Source organism: Rhinoderma darwinii, chromosome 4 (assembly GCF_050947455.1).
Source record: "Rhinoderma darwinii isolate aRhiDar2 chromosome 4, aRhiDar2.hap1, whole genome shotgun sequence".
NCBI lineage: Eukaryota > Metazoa > Chordata > Amphibia > Anura > Rhinodermatidae > Rhinoderma > Rhinoderma darwinii.
In genome coordinates, this window is record NC_134690.1 from 410057150 (window position 1) to 410084442 (window position 27293).

The window sequence follows — 27293 nt, forward strand, 5'->3', positions numbered from 1 at the left end:
TGTTAGAGCTGTTTGATTTGCCTACAGAACAGTCCTGGCAGACCGGTGCCGACCTTATCATACCCGCCTCCCACAAAGAGAACAGACCTTGAGAGGCTTTCCCAGGTAGAACGAACCAGATTAGAGTAAGAAAAATTGGTTTAAGACACTTGTCAGATAAACATGTGGAATCTGTGTATGTTTCTGTGAGGTGGAGATGTTCTAGGCAATCAGCTGAGATCAAGGTGCAAATCCTGCTGAAAGAGTATCACCAAGTGCAAATGAAATGTACCCAGTAATCACACATCTTCTAGGTGCACTGTCCATTGTAACAGAGAAGTTTTTCCATATATATATATACATATATATATACATATATATATATATATAGGTGTTTGATGTCATTTAAGGGCCTGACATTATTGTATGTACTTAGAACAACGTTTATAATGTATGCGGATGATGTTATCACCAGATTAGTATTTATTTTAACAAATGACAAGAGTTGGGGGTCCCCAGCAAGCGCCAGTAAATATGAACTAAAAGACTTTTAACACGATGAACTCCATCACTGAGATGCGGCAGGCACAGCCTGAGCCAGTACAACGCGTTTATCATGAACTGACGGCAGTGTCACAATTCTAAGCGGCCGCCCAGACAAGTAACTTGCCAGAGGAAGAGTACAGATGCGGAGGGTTTGTGATAGTCACAATACAACTCCACTAATCCGCCTACGTGGGATCTCACCCCAGGCTCACAGCATGAGGTTCTATGTACAGCCTGATGACGTAAACCAAAAGGAGACTGTGTCAGACAGATGACAACGACCAAACCAAGTCCTGATGACATCAGCAAAGATCAAAGTAAAGACCAAAGACCTGAGTGAATCCGTCAGCAGGATCAAGTGTTTTGATAAGTAAGTGGCTAGGATGGGGTAATAATAACTCCCCCACTGGACACCAATGTAGTCTGACTCCACAATTGTGTGGGTTACCCTGAGGGTGACAGTCAGTGAAGAGCAGAAGACAGGAGAAGAAGAGGACGATGGTGTACAGGACTGGCAATGAACTGATGGGACCCGAAACCTGAGGGTGATAGCATGAGATTGGTGATAGCATTATGATTATTAGTTGAGGCCCTATTGTTTATAATGTCTGAGGTTTATAATTATAATGTGTGTAAATATGCCACAGTGCTGCAAATTACAATCTGAGGAGTTTTATGTGAAGGTGTGAGGTGAAGGTCACTGTGCTGCCCATGACCTGTCATATTTGCAGGGGTAAAGTCCCATTAGGACAGTAAGTGACAGTGCGACAATTATTACCATTAATAAAAATGTAGACGGGATTATATATATATTACAACCAGCAGCGGTTTGTAGATTATACCAAGACAACCATCCTGTATCCTGATGAGAATAGGGAAAGTTAGGACCACTCCGAAAACTTGGAAGTCCAGGTACAAAGGGGGGTTACTCATCAGGAGTAGCTCGTCTCAAGCTGGTGAAGAAATCCAAAATCCCTACCCGCCTGGTTCGAGTGGTCAGTGGTAGGTTGATAGGCAAGACTCAGGGATAGAATAATAATATTTTTAGGGGGGACTGTCAGGGATCATTACTATGTATATTGTTTGAAAAATATTATCCTTACATATATATATATATATATATATATATACAGTCCAATGGTAGATGAACACAGCACTCCAATGGTTTCCAGAAAATCAGGCCATGTGCTCGTTACCTGGGGGTGAATCAATTCCCCAAGAGAATAGAGAGAAGCATAGAACACAGCAACGGCACCAGGACTTCAGAGTAGATGAAAGCAAAAAGTGGATTTATTCACCTCAATAAAGCAACGTTTCGGTTCAACAGGAACCTTTCTCAAGCCATATATTCAGTATATTACACAAAGAGATTGGATTCATGGAGCACAAATAGTCTGCATAACACGCCTATGGAAGACACAGCCCCCTGGAATGCAAAGAGGAGTGTGAAGAAGAATGTACAGGAAAACTTACAGCTGAGGAGCCAATGGGACTTAAGCAAGTCCCACATCTCTAGGGAGGGGCATGTTTCTTTTTCTGTTTCTTTGTTCTGAATAAAGTTTCAGTCTTCCTCCTGGCTGAGGGAGGGGATGTCTACCAACATTACTCTGTGTGGTGTACTTCTTTCCAGGCATGCCTTCAGCTTTCAATTTACAGAGGTGGTTATTCGGTGTGAAATACGGACCTGACATTGGTAGTGATAGAGACAGCGGGCATGCTGCCCAGGAGTTATGGTAGTGATAGAGACAGTGGGCGTGCTGCCCAGGAGTTTTGGTAGTGATAGAGACAGCGGGCATGCTGCTTAGGAGTGATGGTAGTGATAGAGACAGCGGGCGTGCTGCCTAGAAGTGATGGTAGTGATAGAGACAGCGGGCGTGCTGCCCAGGAGTGACGGTAGTGATACAGACAGCGGGCGTGCTGCCCAGGAGTTATGGTAGTGATAGAGACAGCGGGCATGCTGCCCAGGAATGATGGTAGTGATAGAGACAGCGGGCGTGCTGCTTAGAAGTTATGGTAGTGATAGAGACAGCGGGCGTGCTGCCCAGGAGTGATGGTAGTGATAAAGACAGCGGGCGTGCTGCCCAGGAGTGATGACAGTGATAGAGACAGCAGGCGTGCTGCCCAGGAGTGATGGTAGTGATAGAGACAGCGGGCATGCTGCCTAGAAGTGATGGTAGTGATAGAGACAGCGGGCATGCTGCTTAGGAGTGATGGTAGTGATAGAGACAGCGGGCGTGCTGCCTAGAAGTGATGGTAGTGATAGAGACAGCGGGCGTGCTGCCCAGGAGTGACGGTAGTGATACAGACAGCGGGCGTGCTGCCCAGGAGTTATGGTAGTGATAGAGACAGCGGGCATGCTGCCCAGGAATGATGGTAGTGATAGAGACAGCGGGCGTGCTGCTTAGAAGTTATGGTAGTGATAGAGACAGCGGGCGTGCTGCCCAGGAGTGATGGTAGTGATAAAGACAGCGGGCGTGCTGCCCAGGAGTGATGACAGTGATAGAGACAGCAGGCGTGCTGCCCAGGAGTGATGGTAGTGATAGAGACAGCGGGCATGCTGCCTAGAAGTGATGGTAGTGATAGAGACAGCGGGCATGCTGCCTAGAAGTGATGGTAGTGATAGAGACAGCGGGCTTGCTGCCTAGAAGTGATGGTAGTGATAGAGACAGCGGGCGTGCTGCCCAGGAGTGATGGTAGTGATAAAGACAGTGGGCGTGCTGCCCAGGAGTGATGATAGAGATAGAGACAGCGGGCGTGCTGCTTAGGAGTTATGGTAGTGATAGAGACAGCGGGCGTGCTGCTTAGGCGTTATGGTAGTGATAGAGACAGCGGGCGTGCTGCCCAGGAGGGACGGTAGTGATAGAGATAGCGGGCGTGCTGCCCAGGAGTGATGGTAGTGATAGCAGTGGACAGACAATCACTGGAGGACATGATGTTAGAGGCAGTGGATAGACAATCTTTGATATTTTATATTAGAGCGGCGGTAATGTCATGGTAAGAGGTATATAATGGGGTGTCATCAGCGTAGAGATGGTACTGGAAGCCAAATGGCTGATGGTTTGTCCAGTAGGGGCTGTGTAGAGAGAAAAGAGGAGAAGTAGAAGCAGCAAATGACCCACTGAACGAGCGGTCAGAGAGATAGGAGGAAAACCAAGAGAGAGCCGCGTCCTTAACACCAATAGTGGAGCATGTTAAGTAGGAGTTTGTGGTCTACAGTGTCACAGGCGGCAGAGACATCCAGAAGAATCAGGAGAGAGGATTTACCATCAGATTTAGCCGCCAAGAGATCGTTTGAGACTTTAGTCAGGGCAGTCTCTGTGGAGTGTAGAGTGCGGAAACCAGATTGTAAGGGGTCAAGAATGGCGTTAGCAGAGAAATAGCGGATAAGGCGAGAGTAGACCAAGCATTCCAGGAGTTTGGAGATGAAGGGCAGATTAGAGACTGGTCGGTAGTTGGCAGCGCTGGATGGGTCAAGAGTTGGTTTTTTCAGTAATGGGTTTATAATTACATGTTTAATAGAGGAGGGAAAGATACCAGAGGAAAGAGAGAGGATAAATATTATAGTCAGGTGACCAGTGACAGCCGGGGAGAGAGACTGGAGGAGGTGTGAGGGGAGAGGGACTGGAGGAGGTGTGAGGGGAGAGGGACCGGAGGAGGTGTGAGGGGAGAGGGACCGGAGGAGGTGTGAGTGGAGAGGGTCACTAGGGCAGGTAGTAGGACGAGAAGTATAGAGGAGCCTGGAGAGGGACTGGAGGAGGTGTGAGGGGAGAGGTACTGGAGACAGCCGGGGAGAGGAACTGGAGGAGGTGTGAGGGGAGAGGATCACTAGGACAGGTAGTAGGACGAGAAGAAGAGAGGAGCCTAGAAACAGCCGGTGAGGGGGACTGGATCAGGTGTGAGGGGAGAGGGACTGGAGGAGGTGTGAAGGGATAGGATCACTAGGACAGGTAGTAGGACGAGAAGAAGAGAGGAGCCTAGAGACAGCCGGGGAGGGGAACTGGAGGAGGTGTGAGGTGAGAGGGACTGAAGACAGCCGGGGAGAGGGACTGGAGGAGGTGTGAGGGGATAGGGTCACTAGGGCAGGTAGTAGGACGAGAAGAAGAGAGGAGCCTGGAGACAGTCTGGGAGAGGGACTGGAGGAGCTGTGAGGGGATAGGGTCACTAGGGAAGGTAGTAGGACGAGAAGAAGAGAGGAGCCTAGAGACAGACAGGGAGAGGGACTGGACGAGGTGTGAGGGGAGAGGGACTGGAGGAGGTGTGAGGGGATAGGATCACTAGGACAGGTAGTAGGACGAGAAGAAGAGAGGAGCCTAGAGGCAGCCGGGGAGAGGGACTGGAGACAGCCGGGGAGAGGGACTGGAGGAGGTGTGAGGGGATAGGGTCACTAGGACAGGTAATAGGATGAGAAGGAGAGGAGCCTGGGAGATGGACTGGCGGAGGTGTGGGGGGATAGGATCACTAGGGCAGGTAGTAGGACGAGTAGAAGAGAGGAGCCTAGAGACAGCCGGTAAGGGGGACTGGAGGAGGTGTGAGGGGAGAGGGACTGGAGGAGGTGTGAGGGGATAGGATCACTAGGACAGGTAGTAGGACGAGAAGAAGAGAGGAGCCTAGAGACAGCCGGGGAGGGGGACTGGAGGAGGTGTGAGGGGAGAGGGACTGTAGACAGCCGGGGAGAGGGACTGGAGGAGGTGTGAGAGGATAGGATCACTAGAGCAGGTAGTAGGACGAGAAGAAGAGAGGAGCTTAGAGACAGCCGGGGAGGGGGACTGGAGGAGGTGTGAGGGGAGAGGGACTGGAGACGGCCGGGGAGAGGGACTGGAGGAGGTGTGAGGGGATAGGGTCACTAGGACAGGTAGTAGGACGAGAAGAGAGGAGCCTAGAGACAGCCGGGGAGAGGGACTGGAGGAGATGTGAGGGGATAGGATCACTAGGAGAGGTAGTAGGACGAGAAGAAGAGAGGAGCCTAGAGACAGCCGGGGAGAGGGACTGGAGGAGGTGTGAGGGGATAGGATCACTAGGACAAGTAGTAGGATGAGAAGAAGAGATGAGCCTAGTGACAGCCGGGGAGATGGACTGGAGGAGGTGTGAGGGGATAGGATAACTAGGACAAGTAGTAGGATGAGAAGAAGAGAGGAGCCCAGTGACAGCCGGGGAGAGGGACTGGAGGAGGTGTGAGGGGATAAGGATCACTAGGACAAGTAGTAGGATGAGAAGAAGAGAGGAGCCCAGTGACAGCCTGGGAGAGGGACTGGCGGAGGTGTGGGGGGACAGGATCACTAGGGCAGGTAGTAGGACGAGAAGAAGAGAGGAAACTGGAGACATCATCTTCTGTTATAGGGTCAAATGCTGAAAGTGAAGAAGAGGGAGTGCGGGAGGGAAGGGGATCCATGTTACTAGGGGACTGGGAGATATCATGCCGGATGTTGTCAGTTTTAACTTTAAAATAAGTGGCCAGGTCTTCAGCTCTGAGATCTGTGATCGGCGTCTGAACTTTAGGACTAAGGAGGGAGTGAAAAGTATCAGAGAGTCATTTTGGATTATTATATGGTGGAGACGAGAAGGTGACATGGACTTTTTTTGGCGCGGTGAAGGGCAGAGTTGTAAATTTTGAGCATAAATTAATAATGGAGAAAATCTGCTGACCAATACGATTTTATAGATAACCGGTCATATACAGCAGCCATATACACAGTACAGCACAGTATATAGATAACCGGTTATATACAGCAGCCATATACACAGTACAGCATAGTATATAGATAACCGGTTATATACAGCAGCCATATACACAGTACAGCATAGTATATAGATAACCGGTTATATACAGCAGCCATATACACAGTACAGCACAGTATATAGATAACAGGTTATATACAGCAGCCATATACACAGTACAGCATAGTATATAGATAACCGGTTATATACAGCAGCCATATACACAGTACAGCACAGTATATAGATAACAGGTTATATACAGCAGCCATATACACAGTACAGCATAGTATATAGATAACCGGTTATATACAGCAGCCATATACACAGTACAGCACAGTATATAGATAACCGGTTATATACAGCAGCCATATACACAGCACAGCATAGTATATAGATAACCGGTTATATACAGCAGCCATATACACAGTACAGCACAGTATATAGATAACCGGTTATATACAGCAGCCATATACACAGCACCGCATAGTATATAGATAACCGGTTATATACAGCAGCCATATACACAGCACCGCATAGTATATAGATAACCGGTTATATACAGCAGCCATATACACAGTACAGCATAGTATATAGATAACCGGTTATATACAGCAGCCATATACACAGTACAGCACAGTATATAGATAACCGGTTATATACAGCAGCCATATACACAGTACAGCATAGTATATAGATAACCGGTTATATACAGCAGCCATATACACAGTACAGCACAGTATATAGATAACCGGTTATATACAGCAGCCATATACACAGTACAGCATAGTATATAGATAACCGGTTATATACAGCAGCCATATACACAGTACAGCATAGTATATAGATAACCGGTTATATACAGCAGCCATATACACAGTACAGCATAGTATATAGATAACCGGTTATATACAGCAGCCATATACACAGTACAGCACAGTATATAGATAACCGGTTATATACAGCAACCATATACACAGTACAGCATAGTATATAGATAACCGGTTATATACAGCAGCCATATACACAGTACAGCACAGTATATAGATAACCGGTTATATACAGCAGCCATATACACAGTACAGCATAGTATATAGATAACCGGTTATATACAGCAGCCATATACACAGTACAGCATAGTATATAGATAACCGGTTATATACAGCAGCCATATACACAGTACAGCATAGTATATAGATAACCGGTTATATACAGCAGCCATATACACAGTACAGCACAGTATATAGATAACCGGTTATATACAGCAGCCATATACACAGTACAGCATAGTATATAGATAACCGGTTATATACAGCAGCCATATACACAGTACATCATAGTATATAGATAACCGGTTATATACAGCAGCCATATACACAGTACAGCACAGTATATAGATAACCGGTTATATACAGCAGCCATATACACAGTACAGCATAGTATATAGATAACCGGTTATATACAGCAGCCATATACACAGCACCGCATAGTATATAGATAACCGGTTATATACAGCAGCCATATACACAGTACAGCATAGTATATAGATAACCGGTTATATACAGCAGCCATATACACAGCACCGCATAGTATATAGATAACCGGTTATATACAGCAGCCATATACACAGTACAGCATAGTATATAGATAACCGGTTATATACAACAGCCGCCAACACAGTACAGCATAGTATATAGATAACCGGTTATATACAGCAGCCATATACACAGTACAGCACAGTATATAGATAACCGGTTATATACAGCAGCCATATACACAGTACAGCACAGTATATAGATAACCGGTTATATACAGCAGCCATATACACAGTACAGCATAGTATATAGATAACCGGTTATATACAGCAGCCATATACACAGCACCGCATAGTATATAGATAACCGGTTATATACAGCAGCCATATACACAGTACAGCATAGTATATAGATAACCGGTTATATACAGCAGCCATATACACAGTACATCATAGTATATAGATAACCGGTTATATACAGCAGCCATATACACAGTACAGCACAGTATATAGATAAGAGTGAGAGTGTTTGAGAGTCGGTGTCTGTAGGTTCACGCAATTCACCTATTTTTGTGATAAAATCACTATCTTGTTAGTCAAGAGGTCGTGCTCCCCTCCTCCCCCGTGTTTCCCCCCTTATCCGTCTCCTCAGTGCTCCCCCTCCCTCCTCCCCTGTGCTCCCCCCTCTGTGCTCCCCCCTCCTCTGCGCTCCCCCCTCCCCCTCTATGCTCCCCCCTCCTCTGTGCTCCCCCCCTCCCCTGTGCTCCACCCCCTCCCCTGTGCTCCACCCCCTCCCCCGTGCTCCCCCCTCCCCTGTGCTCCCTTCTCCCCCGTGCTCCCCCCTCCCCTCTGTGCTCTCCCTCCCCCCTGCCCTCCCTCCTCTGTGCTCCCCCTCCCCTGTGCTCCCCCCTCCCCCTCCCCTGTGCTCCCCCCCCTCCCCTGTGCTCCCCCTCCTCCCTCCCCTGTGCTCCCCCCTCCCTGCTCCCCCCTGCCCCTCCCCTGTGCTCCCCCCCCTCCCCCTCCCCTGTGCTCCCCCCCCTCCCTCCTCTGTGCTCCCCCCTCCCCCTCCTCTATGCTCCCCCCTGCGCTCCCCCCCTCCCTCCTCTGTGCTCCCCCCCTCCCTCCTCTGTGCTTCCCCCCTCCTCCCTCCTCTGTGCTCCCCCCTCCCCCTCCCTCCTCTGTGCTCCCCCCTCCCCCTCCCTGCTCTGTGCTCTGACGAGCAAGAAAGAAAACAGTTTTTATTTTAAGAGCGTAATCATAAATGACGTTATAAATTTGTTATTGCGGCCGCAACGATACTGAATGTGTGTATATTTTATGTATTGAGACTTATTTTAATGTTTATTGGAAAAAATGTGTGTAATTTTTTATTTAACATTATTTTATTTTTTTTAAACTTTATTTTTAAACGTTCATGTAGCGGCATATATCTATATATGGATAGTACACAGGCAGTTATTAGGACAGACCTAAGTATGCCCTAACAGGAAATATGGTTAGACAGCCCTGGGGTCCTTCTATGGACTGTCTGCCCATATATGGTTTGTCCTTTCATCGCGTCACAGGGATCCCCCTTCTCATTGAATGCTGCGGTGGCGGTCAGCTTTGATCGCAGCATTCAGGAAAATAGCGGCAGAAATTAGAGGTTTCTCTGATCTCCGCCGTTAGAGTGGGGCTGCGGCTGTGTAATACAACCATTGCCCCGCTCCTGACAATAACCGCACGCGTGTGCGATCGGCATGAGGTGGTACGGCCGGCGCTGCACTAATGAACGGCGGCGAAGGCACTGAAGACAGAAAATGGGGTGATTTGTAGTGCGCCCGCCATGTTCTGTCTTCAGTGTCGGAAATCATTAGTGCAGGTCTGGTCACATCACATCATGCTGACCGCGCGCACGCACACTTGTCAGGACTCAGGAGCGGGGCAATGGTTGTATCACACAGCCGCAGCCCCGCTCGGACGTGCACCCCTACTGCATTCTGATACAAAGCCCCGCATAGCATCCCAATAAATTGTTACAGTATATACAGCAGCCTGATACACAGTGCTGCATGGCATATAGATAAAATCGTTCTATACAGCAGCGAGATTTTCTGTCCTGAGATGAATAATAGGTTGTACCTCAGTTCTGGCTGTGACGCTCCAGACGCCGGCACTTGGACAGTGTAATCCAGGGTCACCATGTGAGGTTTATTGTTCACCCACAACACTGAGGTATTAATGTCCTGGGTCAGGTCACTCTGCAGAGACATAGTCAGACATTAACTTCTGCAATTGTCCTGGACGATGATTCTGCTCAGAAAATGCCTCTCACCTTGTAGTAAATGTTCTTGCCTTGAGGGGCACAGCCAGTGTTCAGGATGTAGTCGTAGTTTCTATGGTCAATGATCAAGATTCCGCCTGGTCGAACCATCGCCGCGATGTTACGAAGAGCCAAGCGCTGGTCACTCTGATCTCCTGATAGAAGATAAATGGCAGTTCAGTCATGCCCCTAATGTCAAATTCCTTCCATACCGGATTTTCCGCCAAGTCAACCGTGATAGACAGATTTTTGCCTTATTTCAAATTTTTCAGGATGCTATCACAGCAGGGTCTGCTTCACAGGAATGGCGCATAGAAAATGTGCCACCAATATTTAAAAAGTGGTTAAAACATGAGCGCAGAAACTATAGGCGTCTAAGTTTAACCTCCATTGTGGGGGGAAAATAACCTCAAAACACAGTATCAGCATAAGTTTATGAGGGATTGGTCCTTTCACACTAATTTTATTAGCTTTATATGAGGAGGAAAGTTCTAGACTGGACCTGGGTAATGCTGTGGATGTGGTGTATCTAGACTGGTCCTGGGTAATGCTGTGGATGTGGTGTATCTAGACTGGTCCTGGGTAATGCTGTGGATGTGGTGTATCTAGACTGGTCCTGGGTAATGCTGGGGATGTGGTGTATCTAGACTGGACCTGGGTGAGGCTGTGGATGTGGTGTATCTAGACCGGTCCTGGGTAATGCTGTGGATGTGGTGTATCTAGACCGGTCCTGGGTAATGCTGTGGATGTGGTGTATCTAGACTGGCCCTGGGTAAGGCTGTGGTGTATCTAGACTGGACCTGGGTAATGCTGTGGATGTGGTGTATCTAGACTGGACCTTGGTAAGGCTGTGTATGTGGTGTATCTAGACTGGTCCTGGGTAATGCTGTGGATGTGGTGTATCTAGACTGGCCCTGGGTAAGGCTGTGGTGTATCTAGACTGGACCTGGGTAAGGCTGTGGATGTGGTGTATCTAGACTGGACCTTGGTAAGGCTGTGTATGTGGTGTATCTAGACTGGTCCTGGGTAATGCTGTGGATGTGGTGTATCTAGACTGGTCCTGGGTAATGCTGGGGATGTGGTGTATCTAGACTGGACCTGGGTAATGCTGTGGATGTGGTGTATCTAGACTGGACCTGGGTGAAACTGTGGTGTATCTAGACTGGAACTCGGTAATGCTGTGGATGTGATGTATCTAGACTGGACCTGGGTGAGTCTGTGGATGTGGTGTATCTAGACTGGTCCTGGGTAAGGCTGTGTATGTGGTGTATCTAGACTGGACCTGGGTAATGCTGTGGATGTGATGTATCTAGACTGGACCTGGGTGAGTCTGTGGATGTGGTGTATCTAGACTGGACCTTGGTAATGCTGTGGATGTGGTGTATCTAGACTGGACCTGGGTGAGTCTGTGGATGTGGTGTATCTAGACTGGTCCTGGGTAAGGCTGTGTATGTGGTGTATCTAGACTGGACCTGGGTAATGCTGTGGATGTGGTGTATCTAGACTGGTCCTGGGTGTGGATGTGGTGTATCTAGACTGGACCTGGGTGAGTCTGTGGATGCGGTGTATCTAGACTGGACCTGGGTGAGTCTGTGGATGTGGTGTATCTAGACTGGTCCTGGGTAAGGCTGTGGATGTGGTGTATCTAGACTGGACCTGGGTGAGGCTGTGGATGTGGTGTATCTAGACTGGACCTTGGCAATGCTGTGGATGTGGTGTATCTAGACTGGACATGGGTGAGGCTGTGGATGTGGTGTATCTAGACTGGACCTGGGTGAGTCTGTGGATGTGGTGTATATAGACTGGGCCTGGGTAAGGCTGGGGATGTGATTTATCTAGACTGGTCCTGGGTAATGCTGTGGATGTGGTGTATCTAGACTAGTCCTGGGTAAGGCTGTGTATGTGGTGTATCTAGACTGGACCTCGGTAATGCTGTGGATGTGGTGTACCTAGACTAGACCTCGGTAATGCTGTGGATGTGTATCTAGACTGGACCTGGGTAAGGATGTGGATGTGGTGTATCTAGACTGGACCTGGGTAAGGATGTGGATGAGGTGTATCTAGACTGGTCCTGGGTAATGCTGTGGATGTGGTGTATCTAGACTGGTCCTGGTAAGGCTGTGGATGTGGTGTATCTAGACTGGACATGGGTAAGGCTGTGGATGTGGTGTAGCTAGACTGGACCTGGGTAATGCTGTGGATGTGGTGTATCTAGACTGGACCTGGGTAAGGATGTGGATGAGGTGTATCTAGACTGGACCTTGGTAATGCTGTGGATGTGGTGTATCTAGATTGGTCCTGGTAAGGCTGTGGATGTGGTGTATCTAGACTGGACCTTGGTAATGCTGTGGATGTGGTGTATCTAGACTGGACCTGGGTAATGCTGTGGATGTGGTGTATCTAGACTGGACCTGGGTAATGCTGTGGATGTGGTGTATCTAGACTGGTCCTGGTAAGGCTGTGGATGAGGTGTATCTAGACTGGACCTGGGTAATGCTGTGGATGTGGTGTATCTAGACTGGACCTGGGTGAGTCTGTGGATGTGGTGTATCTAGACTGGTCCTGGGTAAGGCTGTGTATGTGGTGTATCTAGACTGGACCTGGGTAAGGCTGTGGATGTGGTGTATCTAGACTGGTCCTGGGTGTGGATGTGGTGTATCTAGATTGGACCTGGGTAAGGATGTGGATGTGGTGTATCTAGACTGGACCTGGGTAATGCTGTGGATGTGGTGTATCTAGACTGGTCCTGGGTGTGGATGTGGTGTATCTAGATTGGACCTGGGTAAGGATGTGGATGTGGTGTATCTAGACTGGACCCGGGTAAGGCTGTGGATGTGGTGTATCTAGACTGGACCTGGGTAATGCTGTGGATGTGGTGTATCTAGACTGGACCTGGGTAAGACTGTGGATGTGGTGTATCTAGACTGTACCTGGGTGAGGCTGTGGATGTGGTGTATCTAGACTGGACCTGGGTAAGACTGTGGATGTGGTGTATCTAGACTGGACCTGGGTAAGGCTGTGGATGAGGTGTATCTACACTGGACCTCGGTAATGCTGTGGATGTGGTGTATCTACACTGGACCTCGGTAATGCTGTGGATGTGGTGTATCTAGACTGGACCTGGGTAATGCTGTGGATGTGGTGTATCTAGACTGGACCTGGGTGAGGCTGTGGATAAGGTGTATCTAGACTGGACCTCGGTAATGCTGTGGATGTGGTGTATCTAGACTGGACCTGGGTAATGCTGTGGATGTGGTGTATCTAGACTGGACCTGGGTAATGCTGTGGATGTGGTGTATCTAGACTGGACCTGGGTGAGGCTGTGGATAAGGTGTATCTAGACTGGACCTGGGTAATGCTGTGGATGTGGTGTATCTAGACTGGACCTGGGTAATGCTGTGGATGTGGTGTATCTAGACTGGACCTGGGTAATGCTGTGGATGTGGTGTATCTAGACTGGACCTGGGTAAGGCTGTGGATGAGGTGTATCTAGACTGGACCTGGGTGAGGCTGTGGATGAGGTGTATCTAGACTGCACCTCGGTAATGCTGTGGATGAGGTGTATCTAGACTGGACTTTGGTAATGCTGTGGATGTGGTGTATCTAGACTGGACCTGGGTAATGTTGTGGATGTGGTGTATCTAGACTGGACCTCGGTAATGCTGTGGATGTGGTGTATCTAGACTGGACCTGGGTAAGGCTGTGGATGAGGTGTATCTAGACTGGACCTCGGTAATGCTGTGGATGTGGTGTATCTAGACTGGACCTGGGTAAGGCTGTGGATGAGGTGTATCTAGACTGGACCTCGGTAATGCTGTGGATGTGGTGTATCTAGACTGGATCTGGGTAATGCTGTGGATGAGGTGTATCTAGACTGGACCTTGGTAATGCTGTGGATGTGGTGTATCTAGACTGGTCCTGGTAAGGCTGTGGATGTGGTGTATCTAGACTGGACCTGGGTAAGGATGTGGATAAGGTGTATCTAGACTGAACCTGGGTAAGGATGTGGATGAGGTGTATCTAGACTAGTCCTGGGTAAGGCTGTGTATGTGGTGTATCTAGACTGGACCTCGGTAATGCTGTGGATGTGGTGTACCTAGACTAGACCTCGGTAATGCTGTGGATGTGTATCTAGACTGGACCTGGGTAAGGATGTGGATGTGGTGTATCTAGACTGGTCCTGGGTAATGCTGTGGATGTGGTGTATCTAGACTGGTCCTGGTAAGGCTGTGGATGTGGTGTATCTAGACTGGACATGGGTAAGGCTGTGGATGTGGTGTAGCTAGACTGGACCTGGGTAATGCTGTGGATGTGGTGTATCTAGACTGGACCTGGGTAAGGATGTGGATGAGGTGTATCTAGACTGGACCTTGGTAATGCTGTGGATGTGGTGTATCTAGATTGGTCCTGGTAAGGCTGTGGATGTGGTGTATCTAGACTGGACCTTGGTAATGCTGTGGATGTGGTGTATCTAGACTGGACCTGGGTAATGCTGTGGATGTGGTGTATCTAGACTGGACCTGGGTAATGCTGTGGATGTGGTGTATCTAGACTGGTCCTGGTAAGGCTGTGGATGTGGTGTATCTAGACTGGACCTGGGTAATGCTGTGGATGTGGTGTATCTAGACTGGTCCTGGGTAAGGATGTGGATGTGATGTATCTAGACTGGACCTGGGTAAGGCTGTGGATGTGATGTATCTAGACTGGACCTGGGTAAGGCTGTGGATGTGGTGTATCTAGACTGGACCTGGGTAATGCTGTGGATGTTATGTATCTAGACTGGACCTCGGTAATGCTGTGGATCTGGTGTATCTAGACTGGCCCTAGGTAAGGCTGTGGATGTGGTGTATCTAGACTGGACCTGGGTAAGGATGTGGATGAGGTGTATCTAGACTGGATCTGGGTAATGCTGTGGATGAGGTGTATCTAGACTGGACCTGGGTAATGCTGTGGATGTGATGTATCTAGACTGGTCCTGGTAATGCTGTGGATGTGGTGTATATAGACTGGTCCTGGGTAAGGCTGTGGATGTGGTGTATCTAGACTGGCCCTGGGTAAGGCTGTGGTGTATCTAGACTGGTCCTGGGTAAGGCTGTGGATGTGGTGTATCTAGACTGGACCTGGGTAATGCTGTGGATGAGGTGTATCTAGACTGGCCCTGGGTAAGGCTGTGGATGTGGTGTATCTAGACTGGCCCTGGGTAAGGCTGTGGATGTGGTGTATCTAGACTGGCCCTGGGTAAGGCTGTGGATGTGGTGTATCTAGACTGGTCCTGGGTAAGGCTGTGGATGTGGTGTATCTAGACTGGAACTCGGTAATGCTGTGGATGTGGTGTATCTAGACTGGTCCTGGTAAGGCTGTGGATGTGGTGTATCTAGACTGGCCCTGGGTAAGGCTGTGGATGTGGTGTATCTAGACTGGACCTGGGTGAGGCTGTGGATGTGGTGTATCTAGACTGGACCTGGGTGAGGCTGTGGATGTGGTGTATCCAGACTGGTCCTGGGTAAGGCTGTGTATGTGGTGTATCTAGACTGGACCTCGGTAATGCTGTGGATGTGGTGTATCTAGACTGGACCTCGGTAAGGCTGTGGATGAGGTGTATCTAGACTGGTCCTGGGTAAGGCTGTGGATGTGGTGTATCTAGACTGGACCTGGGTGAGGCTGTGGATGTGGTGTATCTAGACTGGACCTTGGTAATGCTGTGGATGTGGTGTATCTAGACTGGACCTGGGTGAGGCTGTGGATGTGGTGTATCTAGACCGGTCCTGGGTAATGCTGTGGATGTGGTGTATCTAGACCGGTCCTGGGTAAGGCTGTGGATGTGGTGTATCTAGACTGGCCCTGGGTAAGGCTGTGGTGTATCTAGACTGGTCCTGGGTAAGGCTGTGGATGTGGTGTATCTAGACTGGACCTGGGTAATGCTGTGGATGAGGTGTATCTAGACTGGCCCTGGGTAAGGCTGTGGATGTGGTGTATCTAGACTGGCCCTGGGTAAGGCTGTGGATGTGGTGTATCTAGACTGGACCTGGGTGAGGCTGTGGATGTGGTGTATCTAGACTGGACCTTGGTAATGCTGTGGATGTGGTGTATCTAGACTGGACCTGGGTGAGGCTGTGGATGTGGTGTATCTAGACCGGTCCTGGGTAATGCTGTGGATGTGGTGTATCTAGACCGGTCCTGGGTAAGGCTGTGGATGTGGTGTATCTAGACTGGCCCTGGGTAAGGCTGTGGTGTATCTAGACTGGTCCTGGGTAAGGCTGTGGATGTGGTGTATCTAGACTGGACCTGGGTAATGCTGTGGATGAGGTGTATCTAGACTGGCCCTGGGTAAGGCTGTGGATGTGGTGTATCTAGACTGGCCCTGGGTAAGGCTGTGGATGTGGTGTATCTAGACTGGTCCTGGGTAAGGCTGTGGATGTGGTGTATCTAGACTGGAACTCGGTAATGCTGTGGATGTGGTGTATCTAGACTGGTCCTGGTAAGGCTGTGGATGTGGTGTATCTAGACTGGCCCTGGGTAAGGCTGTGGATGTGGTGTATCTAGACTGGACCTGGGTGAGGCTGTGGATGTGGTGTATCTAGACTGGACCTGGGTGAGGCTGTGGATGTGGTGTATCCAGACTGGTCCTGGGTAAGGCTGTGTATGTGGTGTATCTAGACTGGACCTCGGTAATGCTGTGGATGTGGTGTATCTAGACTGGACCTCGGTAAGGCTGTGGATGAGGTGTATCTAGACTGGTCCTGGGTAAGGCTGTGGATGTGGTGTATCTAGACTGGACCTGGGTGAGGCTGTGGATGTGGTGTATCTAGACTGGACCTTGGTAATGCTGTGGATGTGGTGTATCTAGACTGGACCTGGGTGAGGCTGTGGATGTGGTGTATCTAGACCGGTCCTGGGTAATGCTGTGGATGTGGTGTATCTAGACCGGTCCTGGGTAAGGCTGTGGATGTGGTGTATCTAGACTGGTCCTGGTAAGGCTGTGGATGTGGTGTATCTAGACTGGCCCTGGGTAAGGCTGTGGATGTGGTGTATCTAGACTGGACCTGGGTGAGGCTGTGGATGTGGTGTATCTAGACTGGACCTGGGTGAGGCTGTGGATGAGGTGTATCTAGACTGGTCCTGGGTAAGGCTGTGGATGTGGTGTATCTAGACTGGACCTGGGTAATGCTGTGGATGTGGTGTATCTAGACTGGACCTCGGTAAGGCTGTGGATGAGGTGTATCTAGACTGGACCTGGGTAATGCTGTGGATGTGGTGTATCTAGACTGGACCTCGGTAAGGCTGTGGATGAGGTGTATCTAGACTGGTACTGGGTAAGGCTGTGGATGTGGTGTATCTAGACTGGACCTGGGTGAGGCTGTGGATGTGGTGTATCTAGACTGGACCTTGGTAATGCTGTGGATGTGGTGTATCTAGACTGGACCTGGGTGAGGCTGTGGATGTGGTGTATCTAGACCGGTCCTGGGTAATGCTGTGGATGTGGTGTATCTAGACCGGTCCTGGGTAAGGCTGTGGATGTGGTGTATCTAGACTGGAACTCGGTAATGCTGTGGATGTGGTGTATCTAGACTGGACATGGGTAATGCTGTGGATGTGGTGTATCTAGACTGGTCCTGGTAAGGCTGTGGATGTGGTGTATCTAGACTGGACCTGGGTAATGCTGTGGATGTGGTGTATCTAGACTGGACCTGGGTAATGCTGTGGATGAGGTGTATCTAGACTGGACCTGGGTAATGCTGTGGATGTGGTGTATCTAGACTGGACCTGGGTGAAACTGTGGTGTATCTAGACTGGACCTTGGTAATGCTGTGGATGTGGTGTATCTAGACTGGACCTGGGTGAGGACGTGTATGTGGTGTATCTAGACTGGTCCTGGGTAAAGGCTGTGTATGTGGTGTATCTAGACTGGACCTCGGTAATGCTGTGGATGTGGTGTATCTAGACTAGATCTCGGTAAGGCTGTGGATGAGGTGTATCTAGACTGGTCCTGGGTAATGCTGTGGTGTATCTAGACTGGTCCTGGGTAAGGCTGTGGATGTGGTGTATATAGACTGGTCCTGGGTAATGCTGTGGATGTGGTTTATCTAGACTGGTCCCGGGTGAGGCTGTGGATGTGGTGTATCTAGACTGGACCTTGGTAAGGCTGTGGATGTGGTGTATCTAGACTGGTCCTGGGTAATGCTGTGGATGTGGTGTATCTAGACTGGTCCTGGGTAATGCTGTGGATGTGGTGTATATAGACTGGACCTGGGTAATGCTGTGGTGTATCTAGACTGGTCCTGGGTAAGGCTGTGGATGTGGTGTATATAGACTGGTCCTGGGTAATGCTGTGGATGTGGTGTATCTAGACTGGTCCCGGGTGAGGCTGTGGATGTGGTGTATCTAGACTGGACCTTGGTAAGGCTGTGGATGTGGTGTATCTAGACTGGTCCTGGGTAATGCTGTGGATGTGGTGTATATAGACTGGACCTGGGTAATGCTGTGGATGTGGTGTATATAGACTGGACCTGGGTAATGCTGTGGATGTGGTGTATATAGACTTTTCAAAGGCATTTGATACTGTGCCACATTAAAGGTTGGTACATAAAATGAAAATGCTGGGATTGGGGTAAAATATATGTAATTGGGTTAACAACTGGATAAGTGACAGATAACAGAGGCTAGTTATTCTTAGTACATCCTCAGATTGGGTTACAGTTACAGTGGGTTTTCACAGGGGCAATATTGTAGTGGATCACGTTTACTAGTGTAGACCACAGGGGTTACTCCTGGATGGGATCACAGGCACTAGCGGGTTACCACAGGGGTCAGTATTGTGCCCCTTTTTTTTTTTTTTTATATGCTTATTAATGAAGCTGTACAGGATTTACAGAGTATCATTTCAATGTTTGCAGGAGATACTAAGCTCTGTACAGTAATAACGCCCAGAAGAGGATAATATAATATTACAGAGGAATGTGGGTACGCTGGAGGTGTGGGCTTAGAAATGGCAAATTAAGCTTTATGAGGATAAATGTCAGATTTTGTGCTTGTGCCGAATAAAAGCATTCTACAATTATGTACTAAATACTAAAACGCTGCTTAACACGGTCACTGAAAAAGACGGGGATATTCGTGGACTGTAAACTTAACTTTAGCAACCAGTGCCAGGCAGCTGTGCCCAGGCAAATAAAATCATGGGATTGTTACACCGCAATACCAGACAATCGCTATCACATGGGTGAAGCACGCATCAATACTGACTGAAAACAAAAGGCACAAGTTACACACCAATGGACGAGCGGAAGACTGAAGGCAGTGGAAGATGGGGACAATGCATAAATTGAGTGGATGGCAGATGAATAGCATGCAAGCAGCTAACAGATGAATAGACAGTGGAAAATTAGCAGCACTCACTGAACCTATCTGAATACTATTCCACTGCAGGGTAAGACAACAGCTTGGCAGAAGACCAAACACACAAGAAAGCAAACAAACCAGTGGAACTATTGATCCCAGGATACACACAAAATCACTATACAAAAACTAGATCTCTCAGAGGATGAACAGTACAAACAAACACACAGACAAGAATAAAGTCACCAACAGAAAGCGTTTAGGACGTGCCAGAAACAGTACAACCAGCACCTTAGTAATCCAGGTCTGAAGTATATATTAGCCCAAGAAAAGTACTCCGCCCTAATTAACCAGACAATGCTAAATGATGACCAAATCCAGACTCAGACCAATGGCGTTGCCTTGCAACGACCAAACACAGAGATACCATTGATCAGTAGCAGTCCTCCTGCTAATCGTGACAGGAATTCATTAATGGTGATATAGATGTTTATGACAAGAACATAGTTTTGCCTCTATACAATTCCCTAATCAGACCATGCATTGAATATGGTGTACAATTTTAGGGAACCTGTGTATAAAAAAGACATAGCTGAACTGGAGCGGGTACAAAGAAGGGCGACCAAGATCATTAAGGGAATGGGCGGATTGCAGGACCAAGAAAGGTTTTCAAACTTGTGGTAATTCAGTTTAGAAAAAAGAGACGTCTTATGGCCGATCTCATTACAATGTACAGATATGTAATTGGACAGGACAGAGATCTTTCTAATGAACTTTTTATACCTAGACCTGTAACCACGACAGAAAGTGAACACTATGTCTGGAGGAAAGAAGAATTCACTATTATCATAGAGGGGGATTTTTTTGCTTGAAGAGAAGTCACACTGTGGAAATCTGTAATATAAGAGCAGTCACACTATGGACCCTGTACTGGAAGAGCGTGAAACGATGGGACTCTGCCACAGGATGTTGCGATGGTTGTTTTAATTGAATATTAAATGGTTCTGGATGTCTTTCTTGACAGATATAACAAGTTATATGTACTGCAGGGGCAGACACGGGCAGACACGGGCAGCAGAACAGTAGATTTGGGCATTATGTAAGTAGCCTCCCCGGTATTCACCCATTAACCGTACGTGGTCTGGACTTCACTGTGGAAAAACTACCAGGTTGCTACCTCTTGAGGTGGTACCGTTGTGAGTAGCAGCTGGTCTAGCAGACCAAGAGACAACGGTGAAGTACACGTGGGTACAGGCACTGGCAGAGAATACCTTGGCAGACGCGTGTGGATCTGAAGTCACACTTTGTAAAAGGTAACATGGCAAGTGTCCTATATATGAGCAGCATGTGTGGCATGTGTCCTGTGTGTGAGCAGCGTGTGTGGCATGTGTCCTGTGTGTGAGCAGCGTGTGTGGCATGTGTCCTGTGTGTGAGCAGCGTGTGTGGCATGTGTCCTGTGTATGAGCAGCGTGTGTGGCATGTGTCCTGTGTGTGAGCAGCGTGCGTGGTATGTGTCCTGTGTGTGAGCAGCGTGCGTGGCATGTGTCCTATATATGAGCAGCGTGCGTGGCATGTGTCCTGTGTATGAGCAGCGTGTGTGGCATGTGTCCTGTGTGTGAGCAGCGTGTGTGGCATGTGTCCTGTGTGTGTGGCATGTGTCCTGTGTATTAGCAGTGTGTGGCATGTGTCCTGTGTATGAGCAGCGTGCGTGGCATGTGTCCTGTGTGTGTGGCATATGTCCTGTGTATGAGCAGCGTGTGTGGCATGTGTCCTGTGTATGAGCAGCGTGTGTGGCATGTGTCCTGTGTATGAGCAGCGTGTGTGGCATGTGTCCTGTGTGTGTGTGGCATGTGTCCTGTGTGTGTGGCATGTGTCCTGTGTATGAGCAGCGTGCGTGGCATGTGTCCTGTGTATGAGCAGCGTGCGTGGCATGTGTCCTGTGTGTGTGGCATGTGTCCTGTGTATGAGCAGCGTGTGTGGCATGTGTCCTGTGTGTGTGGCATGTGTCCTGTGTATGAGCAGCGTGTGTGGCATGTGTCCTGTGTGTGTGGCATGTGTCCTGTGTATGAGCAGCGTGTGTGGCATGTGTCCTGTGTGTGTGGCATGTGTCCTGTGTATGAGCAGCGTGTGTGGCATGTGTCCTGTGTGTGTGGCATGTGTCCTGTGTATGAGCAGCGTGTGTGGCATGTGTCCTGTGTGTGTGGCATGTGTCCTGTGTATGAGCAGCGTGTGTGGCATGTGTCCTGTGTGTGTGGCATGTGTCCTGTGTATGAGCAGCGTGTGTGGCATGTGTCCTCTGTATTAGCACCACAGCAGGTAGCTCAATATGACTGATAGCTGGTAGCGAGATGCGGACTGGAAACAACGAAGATGCACCAAAGTTGTCGAGGCATCAAATGATAAGAGGAGCTGCCCTGAATAAGCAACAGGGATTGGTTAGGGACATGCGGACCCGAGCAGGAGGAGGAGCATAGCCACGGGAGACACAGAAGAAGCGCCGGTGGCCACGGCCAGGAGAATATCCAGGACGCCACAACAGGGACCACCAGGACGCCGGCTGTACAATTCTTCAACCTTATCAACTATGTAAATCACAACTCGAGCACCAGCAATTCAGTCAGCTTTACACCTGTTCCTCCTATACCCCCCAAAATATATTTTTGTTTTAATTTTGTTGTGCTGTGTACTCTATTATAGTAAAGCTGGGGAGACAGGGCAGGGACAGCACTAACGAGGAGATGGGCGGAGGTGGCCAAAGTGAATATTCTTATTCAGAGCACTGCCAGGGAGATGTAGATAGCGGTATATACGTCACTTCATCTTCCCATCCAAACACTCCACACCTTGGAATAAACTTCTTCTGCAGAAACTCCTCACTTTCCTCCAAACTTCCACAGAGGCCGACAATCACGCAGGAGGTCACAACATTGTACTAAATATCAGAGCGATTACTATTCCACAAGGTGAAGTGTTAATGATGACAAGAGCCAGAGGTATTTGGGTCTCAGTCTTCCCTTCTGGGTCAACAGAAAAGAAAGAATTTCTAGATCTCATAGAATTAGCAACAATGACAGGTGATAAGGCCCAGGGGCTGATGGGAAACGAGCTGAAACGTATAAGCAATACAAATAGGTTGTTTGTTGGCAGTAAATGAAACTTCCTCCAAACAAGGGGCTTCGCCCGCATCTATGGAGGACGCTACAGCTGTGATGTTACTAATAGGTGGTAAAGATTGGATGTTGGTTAAATCATATCGTCTGGTGTCATTAATAAACATGAATGTTAAATTATTGGCTGGAGCGCTGGTACCGAGTGCGGCTGAAATGATCACTACTATAGTCCATCCCGACCAATGTGGGGTTATCCCGAATAAATTCACAAGGGTTTATAATAATTCTCAAATGAACACTAGGGATGGGAGTAATCGTGCGATCGGGTCCTCGGATGCCACAAAAGAATTCAAACCTATAGAATGAAAGCTTCTTTGGTCCGTGTTCGATAAAATGGCTTTTGGGAATAACGTTACTAAACGGATAAAAGTCTTGTATACCAGACCTCAAGCGAAAATAAACATCAATGGGGAACGATCTAGGAGTTTCCGTCTGCAGAGGCAGGTGCCCGCGTTCCCCATGGTTATTCTCTTGAGTGTTGGAACCCCTAAGCCTCTTTGGATAGACGGGGTCAATACGTGAAAGGTTTGGAAATCTGGAGGTGGAGGAAAAGGAATCCATGAGATAATTTTGGGGTTCACTCTAGTCTAAAAATTAACTGGACAAAATCGGTGATGCTGCCCGATTGCTATATGAGCAAGATTACCAATTCCCTGAATGGGAGGGATCAATTTAATAGAAATGATTTTATTCCCCCAGATTACATACATCTTTGGGAACAGTCTATTATGGTTGGAGGAAAAACGATACAGAACACTTCATAGTATATTTAAAATGGGATTTAAAAAGGGTTCATCTGAAGTTGTTGTTTCTGAATCATCAAAATGTCCGATAGATGCGGTCCCACCTCTGGGACCCGAACCTATCTCCAGAACGCAGGCCCCATGACCTGCTTCCTACCTTGTCCCGCGTGGTTGGGAGTACGGAAACAGCGGACTTTGCTGAGCGCCACGGTTTCTGTAACTCCCATAGAAGTGAATGTGAGTTCTAGCACGGAGATCTTGGTTGTTTCTGTTCACCAAACCGCCTCGTCAGACAGTAGCCGGGGAGAAGTGGGACAAGGGGGGATGGGGTCAACGGGTCTAAATGCTTCTTATATTAAAGAATTTAGGATAAAAAAAGGTTACCCGGAGCAGCTGAAGTCATGACAGGGGTCATGGTAAATCATGTAGAGCGCTTAAGGAGGAATTCCAATTGACAGAAAACTCATTTAACTGGTATATACAAGTGCAATATCTACTGGCAAGAAGTGGGAATATATTAACCCGTTAGTGACCGCCCCATAGTGTATTTACGGCGACCACTAACGGGCTTTATTCCGATGTAATAGCCTTTTTACGTCGCTGCATCGGAATAAATTAACCGAGACGGGAGCTGTCAAATGTCTATGCTCTCAGCTGTCAGAGGTAGCGGAGGGCTGGGGCGTCCCTGCTCGAACGGGTGCGATATTAGTATCGATCTCACCCATTTAACCCCTCAGATGCAGCGATCCATAGAAAGCGCCGCATCAGAGTTGTTTTGGAGAGAGGGAGGGGCTCCCACTCATCCCACCGGCGATAAAGTGTCTGTGTCTCCGATGGTAGCCGGGGGCCTAATAAAGGGTCTGCCTGTAGTGACTGCCTGCTAGGTCATGCCAGAGGCATAATACATGGACAGGCAGTAATACACTATATACAGAAGTATTGCAGTGTAATATAAAAGCGATCGGAGGATCGCATAGTGAAGTCCCCTAGCGAGACTAGTAAAAAAAGTGAAAAAAAAAAGTGAATAAAAAATGAAAAACCCACTTTTCCCCTTACAAACTGCTTTATTATTAAAAAACAAAATAAAGTTAAAAAAGTTACACGTATTTGGTATCGCCGCATCTGTAACGACCCCAACTATAAATCTATTACATTATTTAACCCGCACGGTGAACGTTGTAAAAAGAAAAAAACATGCAAAAATGGCGGTTTTCTTTGAATCCAGCCTTAAAACAAATGTGATATAAAAGTGATCAAAAAGTTGCATCTACGCCAAAATGGTACCGATAAAAAGTACAAGTCGTCCCGCAAAAAAAAGCCCTCATACAACCGCATCGGCGAAAAAATAAAAAAAGTTATAGCTCTTTGAATGAGATGATGGAAAAACGTAAAAAATGGCTTGGTCATTAGGGTCTAAAATAGGCCGGTCACTAAGGGGTTAAGGCAGCACCTGCAATAAATGAAACAGGTGATGTTATGGTGTGAGAACTCGATGCGCATAATAATGAATAGAAAAATTGTATTTATGGGTAGATTTCCAAGGAGGTGCCGGGAGGCGAGGGAGGAGGATTAGGTCATCGGTGGCGGGTATTATTGGTTCATTGAAGGCGGAATCCCTCAAACCTTCTCTTAGAATTTCTTTTTGGCTTATAATTCATAGACTGCATTTGATTACAAGTTGAAGTGTCTCTTAAACCCATATTTTTCAAAGTGCCTCATTGCTTGGAGGCGAATGCAGGGTTGATATATTTATTGTGGTGGTGTCCAAAGTTACATCGCTTTTGGCAACCTATAGAGAATATATTAAAAGAGAATCATAGATTGGACAATCCATTAGATTCAAAGTTATCTGTAGTGGGTGAAGCAACAGGAATTCGGCGCTACTTGAGGTGTTTGATGGCTGCTAAGATATTAATCCTACAGAATTGGTTGTCTAAGAACATAAAATGGCTGAAAAGACAAAATTCAAAAAAATGTATGTACTACATGTCACGGGGCTTGTGGATAATGAGACGGTCATGGGGACTACAGAGGATGTGACCCTGTCATGATGCTGGGGTATGTGGACCCACAAGACTGCTCCGACGTAGCAGAGTGGCAGCTGGCCAAGCAACAGTCTATGCAAAAAGTCTTAGCAGATGAGAACCTGTAAGAGTCCAGACGGACACGAGATGTAGCAGACGCTTTGGCACAGATGAATTGTGGCGATGCTTGACGTGGCACATGACACGGGAACAACACGACTCCAACACTAGACTTCAGCTTAGGAACAAACCGTTACAGGATACGGGAACAGGATACAAGTAAGGGACCATTTGCTATACCAACATGGGTAGACAACAACAACTCTCAGGCAAGGAGGGTTGTCCTTTCAGTAGTCCAGGGTGATCTTGGGATTGGGTAGGGAACAGATTATTGGTGCGCGCTGGTCCTTTAAGGCTGGGGACAAGCGTGTGCACACTTGCAGTACCAGAGGGCAGCCGCAAGTGCTGGCCGTCTCCTGAAAAGGAGGCGCCATGAAGTTCCTGTGGTCACGGCTGCTGGTAAGTACAATGTGCCGGTGGTCAGCGACCACGGGCACGACAGTACCCCCTCCCTTACGCCCCCTCTTAGGATAGTCAAAAGGTACATGCGGGGTCAAAACACAAAATGCAAAGAAAATTATCTGCAGGGTAACTCTAGCAAGCTAGGAGGAAGCTAAATACTCAGGCAAAGTAGTGGTGTGGGTAGAACTCTTTTATATTTAGATTGTGAGCCCCAATGGGGACAGTAAAAAAGAGAGGACCTCTGTACAGCGCTGCGTAATATGTTGGCGCTATATAAGTAACTGAAATAAATAAATAAATTTATAGCCCAGGAAAGATGGGTAGTAATTAGGGACGCAATGGCCCTTTAAGAGAAGGGGGGTCAGCATGCGCGTTCACTAGGAAGTGCAGGAGGGGAGCAGCGGTGATGGAGAGTGCGACCAGACCGAAGTAATGGACAGACGTGGTGGCGGCCAGCAGCCAGAAGTTGCAGTGGAGAGGTAAGTATACGGCAGCCGCCGAATATACCAAAACAAGGAATAATTTATGATCTAATTTCAGAAGATAAAGGGTGTTGCTTCTAAATATTTTGTGAATATGGAATGTTTATAAATGTACATTTGGATGCTAAAAAAAGAATAAAATATTATAAAAAATATGATTATTATAAGGGTATGTTCACACGGACTATTTTCGGACGTTTTTCGGGCCGTAAACGGCCGAAAAATCGGAAGCAGAACGCCTCCAAATATCTGCCCATTGATTGCAATGGGAAAAACGGCGTTCTGTTCCAATGGGACTTTTTTTACGCGGCCATTTTAAAAAACGGACGCGAAAAAGAAATGCAGGTCACTTCTTGGGACGTTTTTGGAGCCGTTTTCCATTGACTCTATTGAAAACAGCTCCAAAAACGGCCGTTTAAAACGCAGCGAAAATCATGAGTGTCTTAAAAAACTTCTGAAAATCAGGAGCGGTTTTCAGACGTTAAATGCTAAGCGTGTGATCATACTCTCAGAGTTATCCACATACATGTATTAATATAAGGTTGTTATTATATAAGAGTAAAAAGACAATTCCAAGAATAAGAGGAACGAGACTGCTCCACCTCGAAACATAAAAGACATGTACAGCTCTAAACGTAAGAAGAGAACACCTCCAGCTCCAAACATAAGAGGAAGAAGAAGCCTCCAGCTCAAAATATAGGAGGAAGAAGAAGCCTCCAAACATAAGAGGAAGAAGAAGCCTCCAGCTCAAAATATAGGAGGAAGAAGAAGCCTCCAAACATAAGAGGAAGAAGAAGCCTCCAGCTCAAAATATAGGAGGAAGAAGAAGCCTCCAAACATAAGAGGAAGAAGAAGCCTCCAGCTCAAAATATAGGAGGAAGAAGAAGCCTCCAGCTCAAAATATAGGAGGAAGAAGAAATCTCCAGCTCAAAATATAGGAGAA

The 27293-nt window shown here is 47.8% G+C and overlaps 1 protein-coding gene across 1 annotated transcript in view; it reads right to left on the reverse strand.

Moving 5' to 3' along the window:
- The window catches only part of GNMT (glycine N-methyltransferase), a 61502-nt gene that overhangs the window by 16684 nt on the left and 17525 nt on the right, over positions 1-27293 (reverse strand). Inside the window, exons 4-5 of the mRNA XM_075863537.1 lie at positions 10086-10228; positions 9893-10011 (exon numbers count right to left, since the gene is read on the reverse strand). Of these exons, the coding sequence (XP_075719652.1) occupies positions 9893-10011; positions 10086-10228 (262 nt within the window). The remainder of the gene's footprint in view (positions 1-9892; positions 10012-10085; positions 10229-27293) is intronic.